Genomic DNA, 12752 nt, shown 5'->3' on the forward strand with positions numbered 1-12752 from the left:
AAGACACTTCAATAAGTCAGGACACATGAATGTATTGCTTTGAGGTTCACTGAAAGCTTTGATCTATCTTAATCCTCCTTTTGGCCTTGAATGACAAATTTTTCTGACAAAAAATAGCTGCCTGACTTCACAGGTGAACACCTGCTATAACCACCTTCTTCTGTCCGTGTTTAAGACCGCTGGCCAGTTAGTAATTTTCTGCTGATTCCTACAGGGGTCTGATGGCAGTAAGGAGGTGGTAAAGGAGATGACACTGGTAATTTTAGGTCCCTCAATGATATTTCCAACAACTGACACCAAGCCCATATGATAAATGCTCATTTCTGAAAAACACTTACTGGGATTTCTTGAATGGAAATACGTTACTAACAGACTTAGAATGCTAGTAGCTACCAGACAAAAGGAAGAAATGGACATTCCAAATCAAAAGGAAGTGTTTAAATATATTTTAAAAGAAACAAGAACCAAGCGGAATGACTACAAATCCATTTTTGTTGCTAAACACAGACGTATGAGTTATACCATAAGTATTACAAGAATATACTGAGATCAAGTTCATGAGCAGAGAACACAGATTTCAGTTATGGCAGCATCAATCTGCATGTCACCGGGTAAATTTAAACATACTCTGTTGTGTGGAAGTCCAGCATCTCACTTCAGTCCTGAAAGAATTTAACGCTTTTAAAATAAGGAGTGGCATCTTGCCTATTTATTACCTCTGATAAAATGTTAATAAGAACCAGTGTGCACTCTGTATTCTCTTGCTTTTGTGAGAAGAGCTCGTCTCATTGCAGTCACTGTGGCTTCAGTAAGGCTTAGATAAGAAAATTAAGATCTTTCACTCTTCTGGTAGAATCTATGAGAAATGGATGCCTTCTGAATTGAAGCCGTGCAACAGTCTGAAAAAGTGAAATATTCATGTTATAATTTCCACTCATTTATACAGCCAATTAAGTCATTTCCAAGTCACGCTGGCTGGCAAAGTATATAAGTAAGTAGCATAAAAGCAGCTACTGTTGTTCAAGTACTATAAAAATTGCTAGGAAGCTTACACTACAAGTTACTATGAAGTTTGCCATTGTATAGATATATTTCCAGTGCAGTTACTGGTGGTGAGTCCTACCAGGTTTGCTGCATTTCTTTGAAAAGCAGTGACCATGATAATTGTTATGCTGAGAAACAGCTAGTTTTATCTTGAATTAAGACTGAATTAGGACAGGATTCTTGTTCAAACATCAATTACTCACCAGAAGAGCAGAAAATAGTAACTAATTACTAAAATTTCCAAATTACGTTAAGGCCTAATCCTCAAGACAGGAGGACAGCGAAGGATTGTGTAAGTCTCCAGAGAAAATTACGATAACCAATCCTGTTATTAGAGCCATTTTTAGCAGAGACACTGTCTAGTGTCTAGAACACAAATTACAGAAGCAGGGATCTTTAGCTAGTTCCATCTGAGTGCTGTAAGCAGCAGTTTATATTGGGTTTATGCAGAGGAAAATGGTTAGTCCTCTTCTGACGTAACCCAATGCTTATCTGTTTGACATAGAGGTATAGAAGCAGGTAGAATCTGAAAAAGCTTAATAGGGTAAAGAGAAAAAAGATTTACCTAATGAAGTCATCTATATCCATTGAACGAGCTCGTTTTTCAGAGAAACCTGTATCTTTTAGGACTGTCTGTATTTTCTCCGCAATTTTGAAGTTTTCAGGTATTTCCTATCAATGGAAAATGGGATACAAATCACTTTTCTATTCATAGCATAGAAATAGGTTAATTTAAATAATCTATTCTTCCTTTGCTTTTAGAAGAGTTCTTCTTTCAAGTGACATAAGCTGTAGCTTTTCTTCTATGGATTATTGTATTCTTGCATCTGAATTTTTGTATCTCACCTCATTCACTATAAATGAATCACCAACAGTATTGTGACGCAGACTCCAAGTTTTCTTACTAGATTTTGGGAAAAGTCCATCCTTGAGACATATACAGCCAATATATTAACAATATCCCCAGATTTCATTTTTTTCACTGTAACTTAGTGACCCTTTTAAACTGTTCTTTAAGAAAAAAAGTTTCTACCTTCCCAAAACTCTCTTGGAAAAGCTTTAACATGTCAAGCTTTTCAATTCTGATTTTTTTATTCTTAGTATTTAGGTCAGAGTACACATAAATAAAACATAATATATTAAAAAGGAACTTACTCTATTATGTAAGGAACAATGAATTCGGTAATTATGATCCAGCAACTGCTCTACAGCACTGGACCTGAAAGAAATTCAAACCTAGAATGAAAACTGATCTTTAAATGTTTTTTTTTTTGTTTTTGACTTAACTGGTTGTTCATCTTTAATATAAAAATAAACTAATGACTACACAGAGCTGTTCTTCTTAAACAGCTGCCTAAAAGTTTAACTTGAGAAGTCTGTGACCTCAGCGTAAACTCTCCATCGTGGTTTATCTCAGATTCTGCTGGCATGCATATAACACTGCTAGATATTTACACAAAATAAATGGTTAATTTGACGGACTCTCAAACTTAAAAAAAATTCTTCTAACAGAAGTTACTTACTTAAAGGCTGCAGAGAGTGTCTTGTTTTTCCTAACAAAGGCTATCCTTACCAGACCATCCCATTCCTGAAATTAAAGCACACAGTACTTACTGAAAGGAACATACAGTTGCTAAAAACAAGAACACTATTGGCAATTTCACAAGAATACTGAATGCAAAAACGTCTTTTCAGTAGAGTACCTTTCTTAACAATACAAAGAGCATGCATTCTTGGACAAAGCAACCCAAATGGAGGGAAAAATATTTCACACAATAAAACCTTTGAATTGTTCTTTTTTATGCCTGGGTACCACCGTCCAGATCTTAAGTGATGAGAATGCAGACACTTCAAGAAAATCTGCTAATGCTAGGCAAGGCTGAAATGGTCTCGAAGACCAAAGCATTTTAAAAATTAACTTTTGAGTATATTATCCTGTAGCATCTGCCTTCTGAGACCATGCAGAGTAAGGTAAGAGTTCTCAAAAACACTCCTTTGATCACAAGTAACTTAAGTCATCAAGCTGGAAGAAATTCTGTGACATAATAAGCACTATGAAAGGGATGTTATGAGTAGCAACTCTCCAACTGATACGGAGGTAGTACCTCAGTCTTGTCAGAAATAGAATCATAGAATTGGATAGAAGGGGCCTTAAAGATCACCCAGTTCCAACGCCCTGCCATGGGCAGGGACACCTCCCACCAGACCAGGCTGCCCAAAGCCCCATCCAGCCTGGCCTTGAGCACCTCCAGGAATGGGGCATCCACAGCTTCTCTGGGCAACCTGTGCCAGGGCCTCACCACTCTGAGTGAAGAATTTCTTCCTTATATCTGATCTAAATCTCCCCTCTTCTATTTTAAAGCCATTCCCTGTTGTCCTATCACTCTACTCCCTGACAAAGAGTCCCTCCCCAGCTTTCCTGTAGGCCCCCTTTAGGTACTGGAAGGCTTCAATAGGGTCTCATTGGAGCCCTCTCTTCTCCAGATTAAACAGCCCCAACTCTCTCAGCCTGTTCTCATAGCAGAGGTGCTCCAGCACGCTCAACATCCTCGTGGCCCCCCTCTGGATTTGTTCCAGTAAATCCATGTCCTTGTGCTGGGGGCTCCAAAGCTGAACACAGGACTCCTGGTGCAGTCTCATTAGAGCTGAGCAGAGGGGCAGAATCACCTCCCTCACCCTACTGGACCTGCTGCTTTTGATGCAGCCCAGGACACAGTTGGCTTTCCGGGCTGCAAGCGCACATTGATGGCTCATGTCAAGCTCCTCGTCAACCAACACCCCCAGGTCCTTCTCCTCAGGGCTGCTTTCAATCCATTCTCCACCCAGCCTGTGTTGCTGCTTGTATTTGTAAGTACTGCAAGAAAAGCTGCACCCAATTATATGGGGATAATGCAGTAATACAAGCCTGATCAATACAAGAGCAAATATTGTGGTGTTTTGTAAATACCAACGGATACTTAGTAGTGAAAACAACATAAACAACTGAGTAACAAGTACAAAGAAATGAAACAAAATTAAACACTATTACTAGAATATTACATTGTTATTACACTATACAACACTTACCTGAAAGTTGATAGGTGGTGGCGGGTTCTTTGGCTCTATTCTGACAACACTGGATTCCACTTTGGGAGGAGGCCTGAAGTTGTTCTTTCCAACCTGTTAGAGGTTAGGCAGCTGCATGAATAGGCAGTGAATCCTCACGTTCTTAGAAACATTATTCTCTCTTTGATAGCTTTGTTAAGTAAAGCAGAATGACATACCTTCATCAGATGGTCCACTCGAGCTAATAACTGAGTATTAATAGAAAGTCTGCAGTATAGCTTAGTTCCTGGTTTTGCAACCAAACGAAGTGCAAATTCCCTTTGAAACATAAGTATTGCACACCTGAGAGTAACAGAAATGAGAAAATGAATTCTAAGTCTAACCAACTTTTAAGTCAAAAGCTAACTGCTATTTAGAAAATATTTTTTTCCCCCTCAGGACTTAAAGGAATGGAAGTCTGTGATATGCACACACTCCCTTAATTAGGTAAGACTTAGAAACAAACAAACAAACAAACAAAAAAAAATACAACTTGGTAAAACTATCCAAGTTTCATTAAAACTACAATAGAATTTTGTTCTTTATACTGCTAAATGGATCAGAGAGAGTCCAGTCTCAGAGTTTCATGCATGACAAATAATTTTGAGTAATTTCACAGCAAGCCCTCCAAATACAAATTCTCTAGCACCAAAAGTTGATCAGTAACGTCACTAATGTTAATACTTCAGTGTGAGAAATGAAGAACTACTGTCATGGTGAACAACACACAGAAGTACCTGGGCAGTTACATTTTTAGACCAGACAATAGTAAATGTCTTGGCTTCAATTCTACCCTTAGCACACTTACTTCCTAACATAGGAAGACATTTGAAATGTTACCATGCTCTGCTTATCCTTGGAATAACAATTATTTATAATCTGAGTGCAAACAGGTGCCATTCTTCCTTTCATCAGCTTGACTCTCACGCCAAAACTAAGTTTATCCTTATGCATTAGTTGATATTAACTAGTTGACATTAACTAATTTTCAATCATTGACAGTTTTCTTATTATAGAAAAAAAAATTGGTGTGGCTCTGATCCACCAAAATATTTAAAAACTAAAAAAACTGATTTGGGAACATTTGTGAAACTATTTTTTTGCCCTTCCCCCACCCCCCATCTGGTAATCTAGAGCAGTGCTCTTGTACATACCTGAAAAAAGGTCTATGAAGTAACAACTTGAAAACAAATGGTGAGGAAATCTGAGGAAAAGAGTAACAGCATTAGTGTAACTTCCAGGCAGTTATCATAAAAAAAAAAAAAAAGTTTTACCATGTTGTTTAGTGCATACCTGGTAAGGTAAGTTAGCTACACATGCATCAAAGAATGGTAACTCTGTTTTCAAGACGTCTCCAACCTTGATTTCGAGTTTGTTTGCCAGACACCTGGGTGAAAATATACTGTGGTTATCTTCAGATAAGCATGTTGACAATGTTTTTGCCAAAGCAGCTCCACCGCTTTAACTCATCACTACTTCAAAGGTTGATACTTACGTGCCCTGGACTCTCTTCTGAAGTTCACCCACAAGTCTAGGGTCAATTTCACAGGCAATAACCTGAAAATAAAGCAGATACTTGGAACTTTATACACGAACTCCTCCTAGCTGGGATTAAAATTACAATTGTAAAAAAAAAGATCAAATAAATATTGTTATGCAATTAAATAACTCTTAAATACTTCTCATTATGTTATGCACCTTTTTTTCTGCCACCACAAAACATGCAAAAGTTATCACATAAACCGATAAAAGCAATGTAGTTTGACAAAGCCATGCATATTTTACAAACACAGCTAAAAAAAACATTGACATACATGCAAATGTTAAGAAAAATACACTTTATTCTACTTTTTTCAATCAGATAGCTGAAAACGCTTCGCTATGCCAAAGGCCAAGCCATAACATGGCATGCGTACGGGAAGGCGGTGGTAAAGTCACACTTACTTTTTTTACTTTCTCTAGCATTTTTACTGTCAGGTTACCAGTTCCAGGGCCGACTTCCAGAATGACATCTGTACGTCGTAAGGCAGCCTAAGAACAAACAAAACAATAAATAAAAATTATTAAATAAGGAATATTTTTCTGGAACTGATTTCTAGCAGCAATTCAATTATAAAATGAAAAACATAAGCAGCTCAATAAAAAGCTGAAATCAGCTAACAGAGAAGTATGAATTTTTTTTTTTTTTTAAAGGAGGGAAGCGGTGAAAGCAAGGACGTCGTACAAGTTAACTAGGAGCGACACTTGGCCGAGCACAGACCGGTAAGCGAGCAAACAGCCCCCCGCCGGCTCGGCACCCCCCAGCGCCCACCTTCTCGATGATGCTGTTGACGACGAGCGGGTTCTTCAGGATGTGCTGCCCGGCGCCGGTGTTGAAGAGGATCCCTGCGGAGAAGCACAGACACACACAGCCGTAACGCCGCTCCCGCCCTGCCCGCACGCCCCGCTCCGCTCCGCGGCCTCCCGGGCCAGGACTCGGCCTCACCGGGAGCCTTCCCCTCGGGCCGCTCCCGCCGCGGCCGCTTCCCGGCCCGCGCCTTGGGCATGGCGGCGGCGGGCACGGCCCGGCTGCGAGCACGCGTGCGGCCGCCGCGGCACGGCTAGGGGACTACGCGTCCCGTGGAGCACCGCGGCGGCACCGCGACGCACGGCAGCGGGGCGGACCCCGACGGCGGCCGCGGGGGCCCAAACGCGGCGGTGCCGCTGGGGGCGGGGCGCGGGCGGGAGGAAGCCTCCGGTCGCCGCTGTCGGTGGTCAGGCCGACGGCTTTTGTGTGACGGAGGTTACCGAGGTGCTGCGGTGTGCCCGCAACACCCGACACAGAGCAGGGCCGATGCAATACCAGTGGTGCGTTTGCGGCGGCTATTTAGGTTTGTCTGAATGGTGTTAGCCACTTACGGGTGGTTTGATCCATTGGTGCTGCTATCTCCTCTTTTATCTTACATATAATTATTATGGGAATATACTTTCCTCTTTTATCTTATATATGGGAATATACACGTCCCTAACGTCACAAAGAATGGCAGCCTGTTTTCCTAGGTAAATACTTTTATTTATTAGCTAAATAGTATTTCTTACCTAAATAGTATTGCTTAATATACAGCATTAGGGAAGTCAATTGCATTGGTTATTTAGACATCGGTTTATTGTTGTGAGGAGGTTAAAAAACACACAGACACACACAGAAAGCAGAATACCCATTCCAGCTAGCTGTGCACGAGTAGAAGGCAGGAAAAAAGAGTGAGAATAGATAGCAAGGGGGAAAGAAAAGAAAAAGTTGTTAATAGAGGATCTTCTGTGTCAGAGTATTCAGCGTTATGCTGTGAGAAACACCTCAAATAATTTTCTTCAGACAGGATCTTCTGTGAAGCTATTTTCTTTGCAATTGCAATGGCAGGCGTCCTGTCAATTGGGAGCACATTTTAGTAAACAAATCATAACCTTTTATTCCCTATTACCCAACACCTGATCACCTCCCGTTTCCTCACTGGCTGAGTACTGCAAGTTCACAAGCTACTTGACGCTCCTCTATACCATATACGTACAATTTTCTTTTTTCTCAGCCCTTTAATTTCTCCTTTCTTATGTTTTGAGAACTTGTGATCTTTGTTTTACTGTTCTCACACTGCTCATCCTGTTTTTCTCAAGCTTCTACCTTATTTTGGAACAGTGAGGCCTTCTACTGTCCACTTACCTACTTAGCATTTCTCCTTATTATGACTACACAACTGCCTTGGCATACAGAAAAGTAATTCTCTACTGCAAAAACACAACTTAGTTTCTCACACTACACAACTACCTTTGAATACAGAAAATTAGTTCTCTACTGCAAAACACAACTTTGTTTCTCACAATGCTGCTATATACGAACAACTAGGATTATTTCTTCCTGCCTGAGTCCTCCAGGGATGTCCCATCTTCAACACCTACTATTTAACTTTTTTTCAGCCTCGAAAACATGACTAAAAGGTGATTTCAAACAATGCTAAAGCAACATGACGTTTTAACTGACATGAATGGGCTATCAGTTTATCATCAGAAACTGTGCCTTAAAAATTGAATAGCCCTGTGTTGGCACACCGTACGGGGGGGGTGTTTGCTGCTGTTCCGAGCTGACGTGCTGTCACGCGCGAAGGACACAAACCAAGCGGTAGGGCTGTGTACAGCAGCCCCAGCTCCTCATTCCGCTGCAGATCCGGGCATCTCAGAGCCCAGCCTGACGGTTTCATCAGATACACCTTCAGTGTTTGCTGTTCCTCCGAAGAAACAAACACAGATGAAGTCACTGCGCACCAAACGCCTGGCTCGGCGCATGTGAATGCACCGCGTGTTTGTACGGGAGCCCCCTCACGCCGTGCTCCCTCACCGCTCCACTGCTCGGGATGAGCGCGGAGTAAATAAAACTCCCCAAAACTTTACTTTTCCTTCCTTCCGTTACCTCCCACCGCTTACACACCGACCTCGTCAGCTCGAGGCCACCCACGAGACGTGTCGCGAGACACGCACACATCGCGACCGCCGCGCCCGCTACGCGACCGTTAGACGTCCGTTACCCCCTCAGCCACGCCACTCCCCCCCCTCCCCCCGTCCGCGGCGGCACGCGCATGCGCGGCGTCGGGCGGGCGGGGAGAGCCCCCCGCGTGCGTCGCTGGGCGATGACGTAATCATCGGGGCGCTGCAGCGAACCCCTCCTTCCCCCCCTCCCCTCCCTTCCCCCCTCCCCTCCCCGGGCTCGTGGCGCCAGCTTCGGAGCGGGCGGGGGTCGCGCGCCAGGGCCGGCCCCGCCCACCGCCGGCCTCGCCCCGCCCACCGCCGGCCTCGCCCCGCCCACCCCCGCGTGCGGCGCCGCCACCGCCCGCCGCCGACGGTGAGTCGCACGCCGGGCCCGCGCTGCACGCGCCGCCACCGTCGTCACAGGGCTAACGGCCGGCAACGGCCGCCTTCTGTGAGGGAGCGGCCGCGCCCCGGATACCGCGGCGGGTCGGGGGGTGCCGGGCCCGGCCGGGAGGCGGGGAGGGGGCGAGGCGGCCTTCGCCGCGCTGTTGGCCGCCGCGTGTGCTGCCCGCTGCCCCGCCTCAGCTTCGGCTTATTTTTTGTTTTGTGTTTTTCTCCTCCCGGCTCTGCGCGTAGGTCGCGTGGCGAGTGAGAAGGGGTCTGCTAGCTAATTGCGGGGAGCCGCTGCCGCGTTTCTCCTTGTGGTGGCTCTCCGTGCGGGTACGGCCGGCGGGGAGGCGTCGGTGAGCTGAGCGATCGGGCTGCATCTTGGCAGAACTTCTGTTCTGTGGAAAAGGGCGAATACCGTTTTATTAGTTGTTTTTTTTTTTTTTTTTTTTTTTTTTTTTGCTAAATACGCTTATTTTCTTCCTACAGATTCTGGAGGGATAGCAGTTGACAACTTACTGGAAACGGCTTCTTCCCAAAATCGAAGGCAGGGTGGGTGCAGGAGTGGTGAGTTATGTCTTCTATTTGTGTTTACGTACAAGTTGGTAATGTGTGAAGTGTAAGAACGTGGCCGTAAACACAGTACTGCTGCAGTTTCCAGGTTCTGCTGCTACATACCTTGCTTCCCCTGCCTCAAAGACAAGTGGATCTGTAATGTGTGTGCAGTGCCTTTCGGATTCACATTCGTAATACATGGGACCACCTCAGTCCTTACAAATAGCGTGTTCCTTATGGGTTATGACTTCTTGAAACTTTAATGCTAGTATCTTTCATCACTCTCTACTTTTTCTTCTTGCATTCCGTCATTGTAATGTTCTGCAAAAGGGTGTTTTGTACTGTAAATATATATATATATACATATATATATATATATATGGCCTAATAAAGGCTTTTGTTGCCCAAGCTGAACATAGAAAATTTTGAAACTGTGTCATCAGACACAAGTTCTAACCATCTTCTGAAATTGTTTTCAATTCAATTTTCAGTTCAATTAACTATTTAATAATTAATTTAAAGTCTCTGCATGAAGGCAGACAAACTTGCATTTCTATGTCAGCTCTTGAATACTAATTCACTAGGAAGTGTTCAGTCGTGTTTTTGAAAATCTACTAAAACAAGAAGAGCTAGGAAGAATAGGGAATAAGATTAGTCTTATGAGTTTGGTCATTGCATAAGCTGACTATTAAACATTAAAAATATTCTTCTATTGTCTGTGTTTCTCTTTTTTTTTCTTTTCTGTGTTATTGGTACTGAGCCCTATGACATGGTTTCCTCTGAGCTATATCCAAGCATGTTCCTTGGAATAGTCCCACTGTCAGTTTTTATTCCTGTTATTTCTGTTGGAATTTTTGGTCAGTTTCATTTGGCCAGTTTCCATTTACCATAAGAGGCCATTTTTCTTCATCTGCATATTTTATAATGTAATCTGAGATACCTCTGTAAATATTATCAGCCTTGCTCGCAGCTCTCCATTATTCCTGTGTTCCTCCTTTTTCTTTACTCCTTCTTCCCTGGTGTCTTCTGCATGCTGATTTTTCTTATACCTGGGTTTTAGTTTCAGTGTTGTACTCTTGTAAAAAATACATACATATACAAATTGTTATAAGTTCTAGTCTTCTGTTTCTGTCAACAGCAGTGAGGAGAAGAAACACTGTAGCTCCTTCCTACATAAGCGTTTTTATTTCTCTTTATTATGTTTTCAATTGGCAAAGTGTAGACGGTCTTTCTCATTTACATAAAAAAATCTATTGTTTTTGAAAGTCTTAATAATGACTAACATTAATCTTTGTAGTGATTGCGGTCATTAGTGTAGTTGTTAATGGTTCTAGAAATACCCTGAACATTCAGAATACTGGTGGTTTGTTTGTTTGTTTTTACTAATCAGTAGAAATACTAACATCTGGCATGATTGATACAGGTACTATAATCTTAGGAAAAAAGGCTGGTAGGAAAATTTATAGAATGATGGAGAGAGGTTGGAATGATTACCAGCTGTTCCTGAAATTGACCGTATCCTTACAAGCATTGTTAATGCCATGTGAATATTGCCGCAGATGCTAGCTTTCACCTTCTTTTTTTTAGAAGGTGTCCCCTTACTGGTTCTTGTGGCTTTTCAGAATAGCAACTTTGTTTTTCCTGTTTTCCTTAAAATAAGTGTGCTGAAAAACAGTCAGTCATAAGTTTCTCATTGAACCTCCCAAGCTGCATTTTGTAGCTTTAGCCTATCATCTGCCATTGACCTGAAGAGTTTGGCTTTGTCTTCTTTGAAAGTGCTCTTCAGGTAGTTGTTTGTTATTTGTAGGTGTCTTTTAAGTCATCCCTTAGCTCTGCTTCGCCACCTGAACAAGTCCTCAACGTCTCCTCATAAGTCAGATCCCAGTCGTCTTAGTAACTCCGGGCTTTCCAATTTCTGCACTTCTTTCTTTGAACTGGGGAGAGGGAGAGCAATGATGACAAAACCGAAGACAGCGTGCTAGGAGCAGTCTCACACATTGCTGCACAGAGGAAAATAGTAACACCCCTAGAGCTGCTTACTATGTCCCTCTAAAAGAAGCCCAGTATGTAGTTTGCATTTTTTTCAGCAATAACACTATGTATTTTGTGCAATAATTTAACCAATTTCAGAAGATTGTAACTAGATCCGTTCTTACACCTCATCACGGTGGAAAAGAATTTATGGAATTAACAAAAGATAACAAATGTATAGAATTAATTATTGGGATATGAATGAATACTGCATTCTTTGAAGTTCAAAAAAGTGAAGTTTGTAGGCATTTACAAATGAAATCTTTGGTTTGTTCCCTTGCAGATACATAGCTATTCTTTTTTTTTGTTTTCATAATTGATGAGTGATTCTAAAATTCATGTGTGTTTCAGTGGTATGGGAAAAGTACCAGTATACTTTTTAGCCTCTATTAAGAGGACTGACTGATAGCGGAAAACATGATGGCAGAACATCCAAGAGACTAGGACTATTGTTTGAAGAGAACTGCATATATGTGTATTTTCTTACGAAGAGAATTACAGAGTGCAGTGTAGAACAGGAAAAGTGGATCCTGGATTTTTGCAAGGGAAAGGAGATGTAGGAACAGAAGTGCTGAACACTGGAAGGTAAGAATGAGAACAGAGCATTGGTTTTCCTGGTGTCTCAAGACATCACTGGCTCATTGTGCTGAGGGGTTGCATTTGATGTGTTATGTATTTTCTAGGTGTAAGTAAAATTTTTTATTTCAATGGAAACTGGGGAATATGCTGCCGTCTCAGGTCTATGCGTGCGCAGTAGGGTCGTGGAGAACAGGTTTCCTTCTTGTATGTGGTTATGCTCACTTCCTCCATACAAGCAGAAATTCTGATGTGGCAATAGACCCATGCTTTGATTTGCAATTGGAAGATGTTCAATACCCTCAGCTGAAGGGATTTCTTTTCTTTTTATCCCCACGTGCTTCCTGCTTAGTTGCGATAGCAATAGGTATAAACCACAGAAAAGCAGCAGAAAGCAACAAGTGCTGCTGAAATTGCTCACTGATTATTTTGAAAACAAGCTCTGAGATTAGATATAGAGGTTGGAAGCACTAAGCTTTTCCCAGTGATCAAGCTTGGAAACTGTCTTTTACTACTCAAAAGTGCAGCCCCTGCCTGCCTTCTAAGAAAGTGGTGTTTCTAATGTACATAGACTCCACCAA

At 42.3% G+C, this 12752-nt stretch overlaps 2 protein-coding genes across 8 annotated transcripts in view; one reads left to right on the plus strand and one right to left on the minus strand.

Annotated features, from left to right (window-relative positions):
- Positions 1–423: 423 nt before the first annotated feature.
- On the minus strand, positions 424–8535 carry DIMT1 (DIM1 rRNA methyltransferase and ribosome maturation factor). Of its 2 annotated transcripts, none has more exons than XM_035553685.2 (12): positions 8273–8535; positions 6440–6513; positions 6073–6159; positions 5624–5685; positions 5422–5515; positions 5283–5332; positions 4308–4431; positions 4111–4203; positions 2568–2632; positions 2200–2263; positions 1610–1716; positions 424–899 (listed from the first exon to the last, which is right to left on the minus strand). In XM_035553685.2, the coding sequence occupies exons 1-12, from the start codon at positions 8355–8357 to the stop codon at positions 857–859; spliced, it is 948 nt and encodes a 315-aa protein (XP_035409578.1). In that variant the 5' UTR covers positions 8358–8535; the 3' UTR covers positions 424–856. The 2 variants fall into 2 exon arrangements, with proteins under 2 accessions (XP_035409578.1, XP_035409579.1); XM_035553686.1 differs by lacking the exon at positions 8273–8535 and adding an exon at positions 6614–6807.
- A 392-nt stretch (positions 8536–8927) lies between these two features.
- IPO11 (importin 11) overlaps positions 8928–12752 on the plus strand; it is a 106789-nt gene continuing 102964 nt past the window's right edge. Inside the window, exons 1-3 of one of the 6 annotated variants that reach the window (XM_035553678.2) lie at positions 9004–9073; positions 9259–9365; positions 9499–9576. The gene's annotated coding sequence lies outside the window, so the exon portion shown is untranslated. The other 5 variants (XM_035553676.2, XM_035553681.2, XM_035553677.2 and 2 more) reach the window with 5 other exon arrangements.

This window comes from Cygnus atratus, chromosome Z (genome assembly GCF_013377495.2).
Source record: "Cygnus atratus isolate AKBS03 ecotype Queensland, Australia chromosome Z, CAtr_DNAZoo_HiC_assembly, whole genome shotgun sequence".
NCBI lineage: Eukaryota > Metazoa > Chordata > Aves > Anseriformes > Anatidae > Cygnus > Cygnus atratus.

What these genes read in the sequence shown, in the direction of transcription:
- DIMT1 (XM_035553685.2), bottom strand. Translation starts at nt 8,357, where the DNA reads ATGAAACCGTCAGGCTGGGCTCTGAGATGCCCGGATCTGCAGCGGAAT. An exon ending in TCAACAGCATCATCGAGAAG is followed by an intron (nt 6,160 to 6,439) that starts GTGGGCGCTGGG and finishes GTTTGTTCTTAG; the next exon opens with GCTGCCTTACGACGTACAGA. An exon ending in CACCACCTATCAACTTTCAG is followed by an intron (nt 2,633 to 4,110) that starts GTAAGTGTTGTA and finishes CTTTAATTTCAG; the next exon opens with GAATGGGATGGTCTGGTAAG.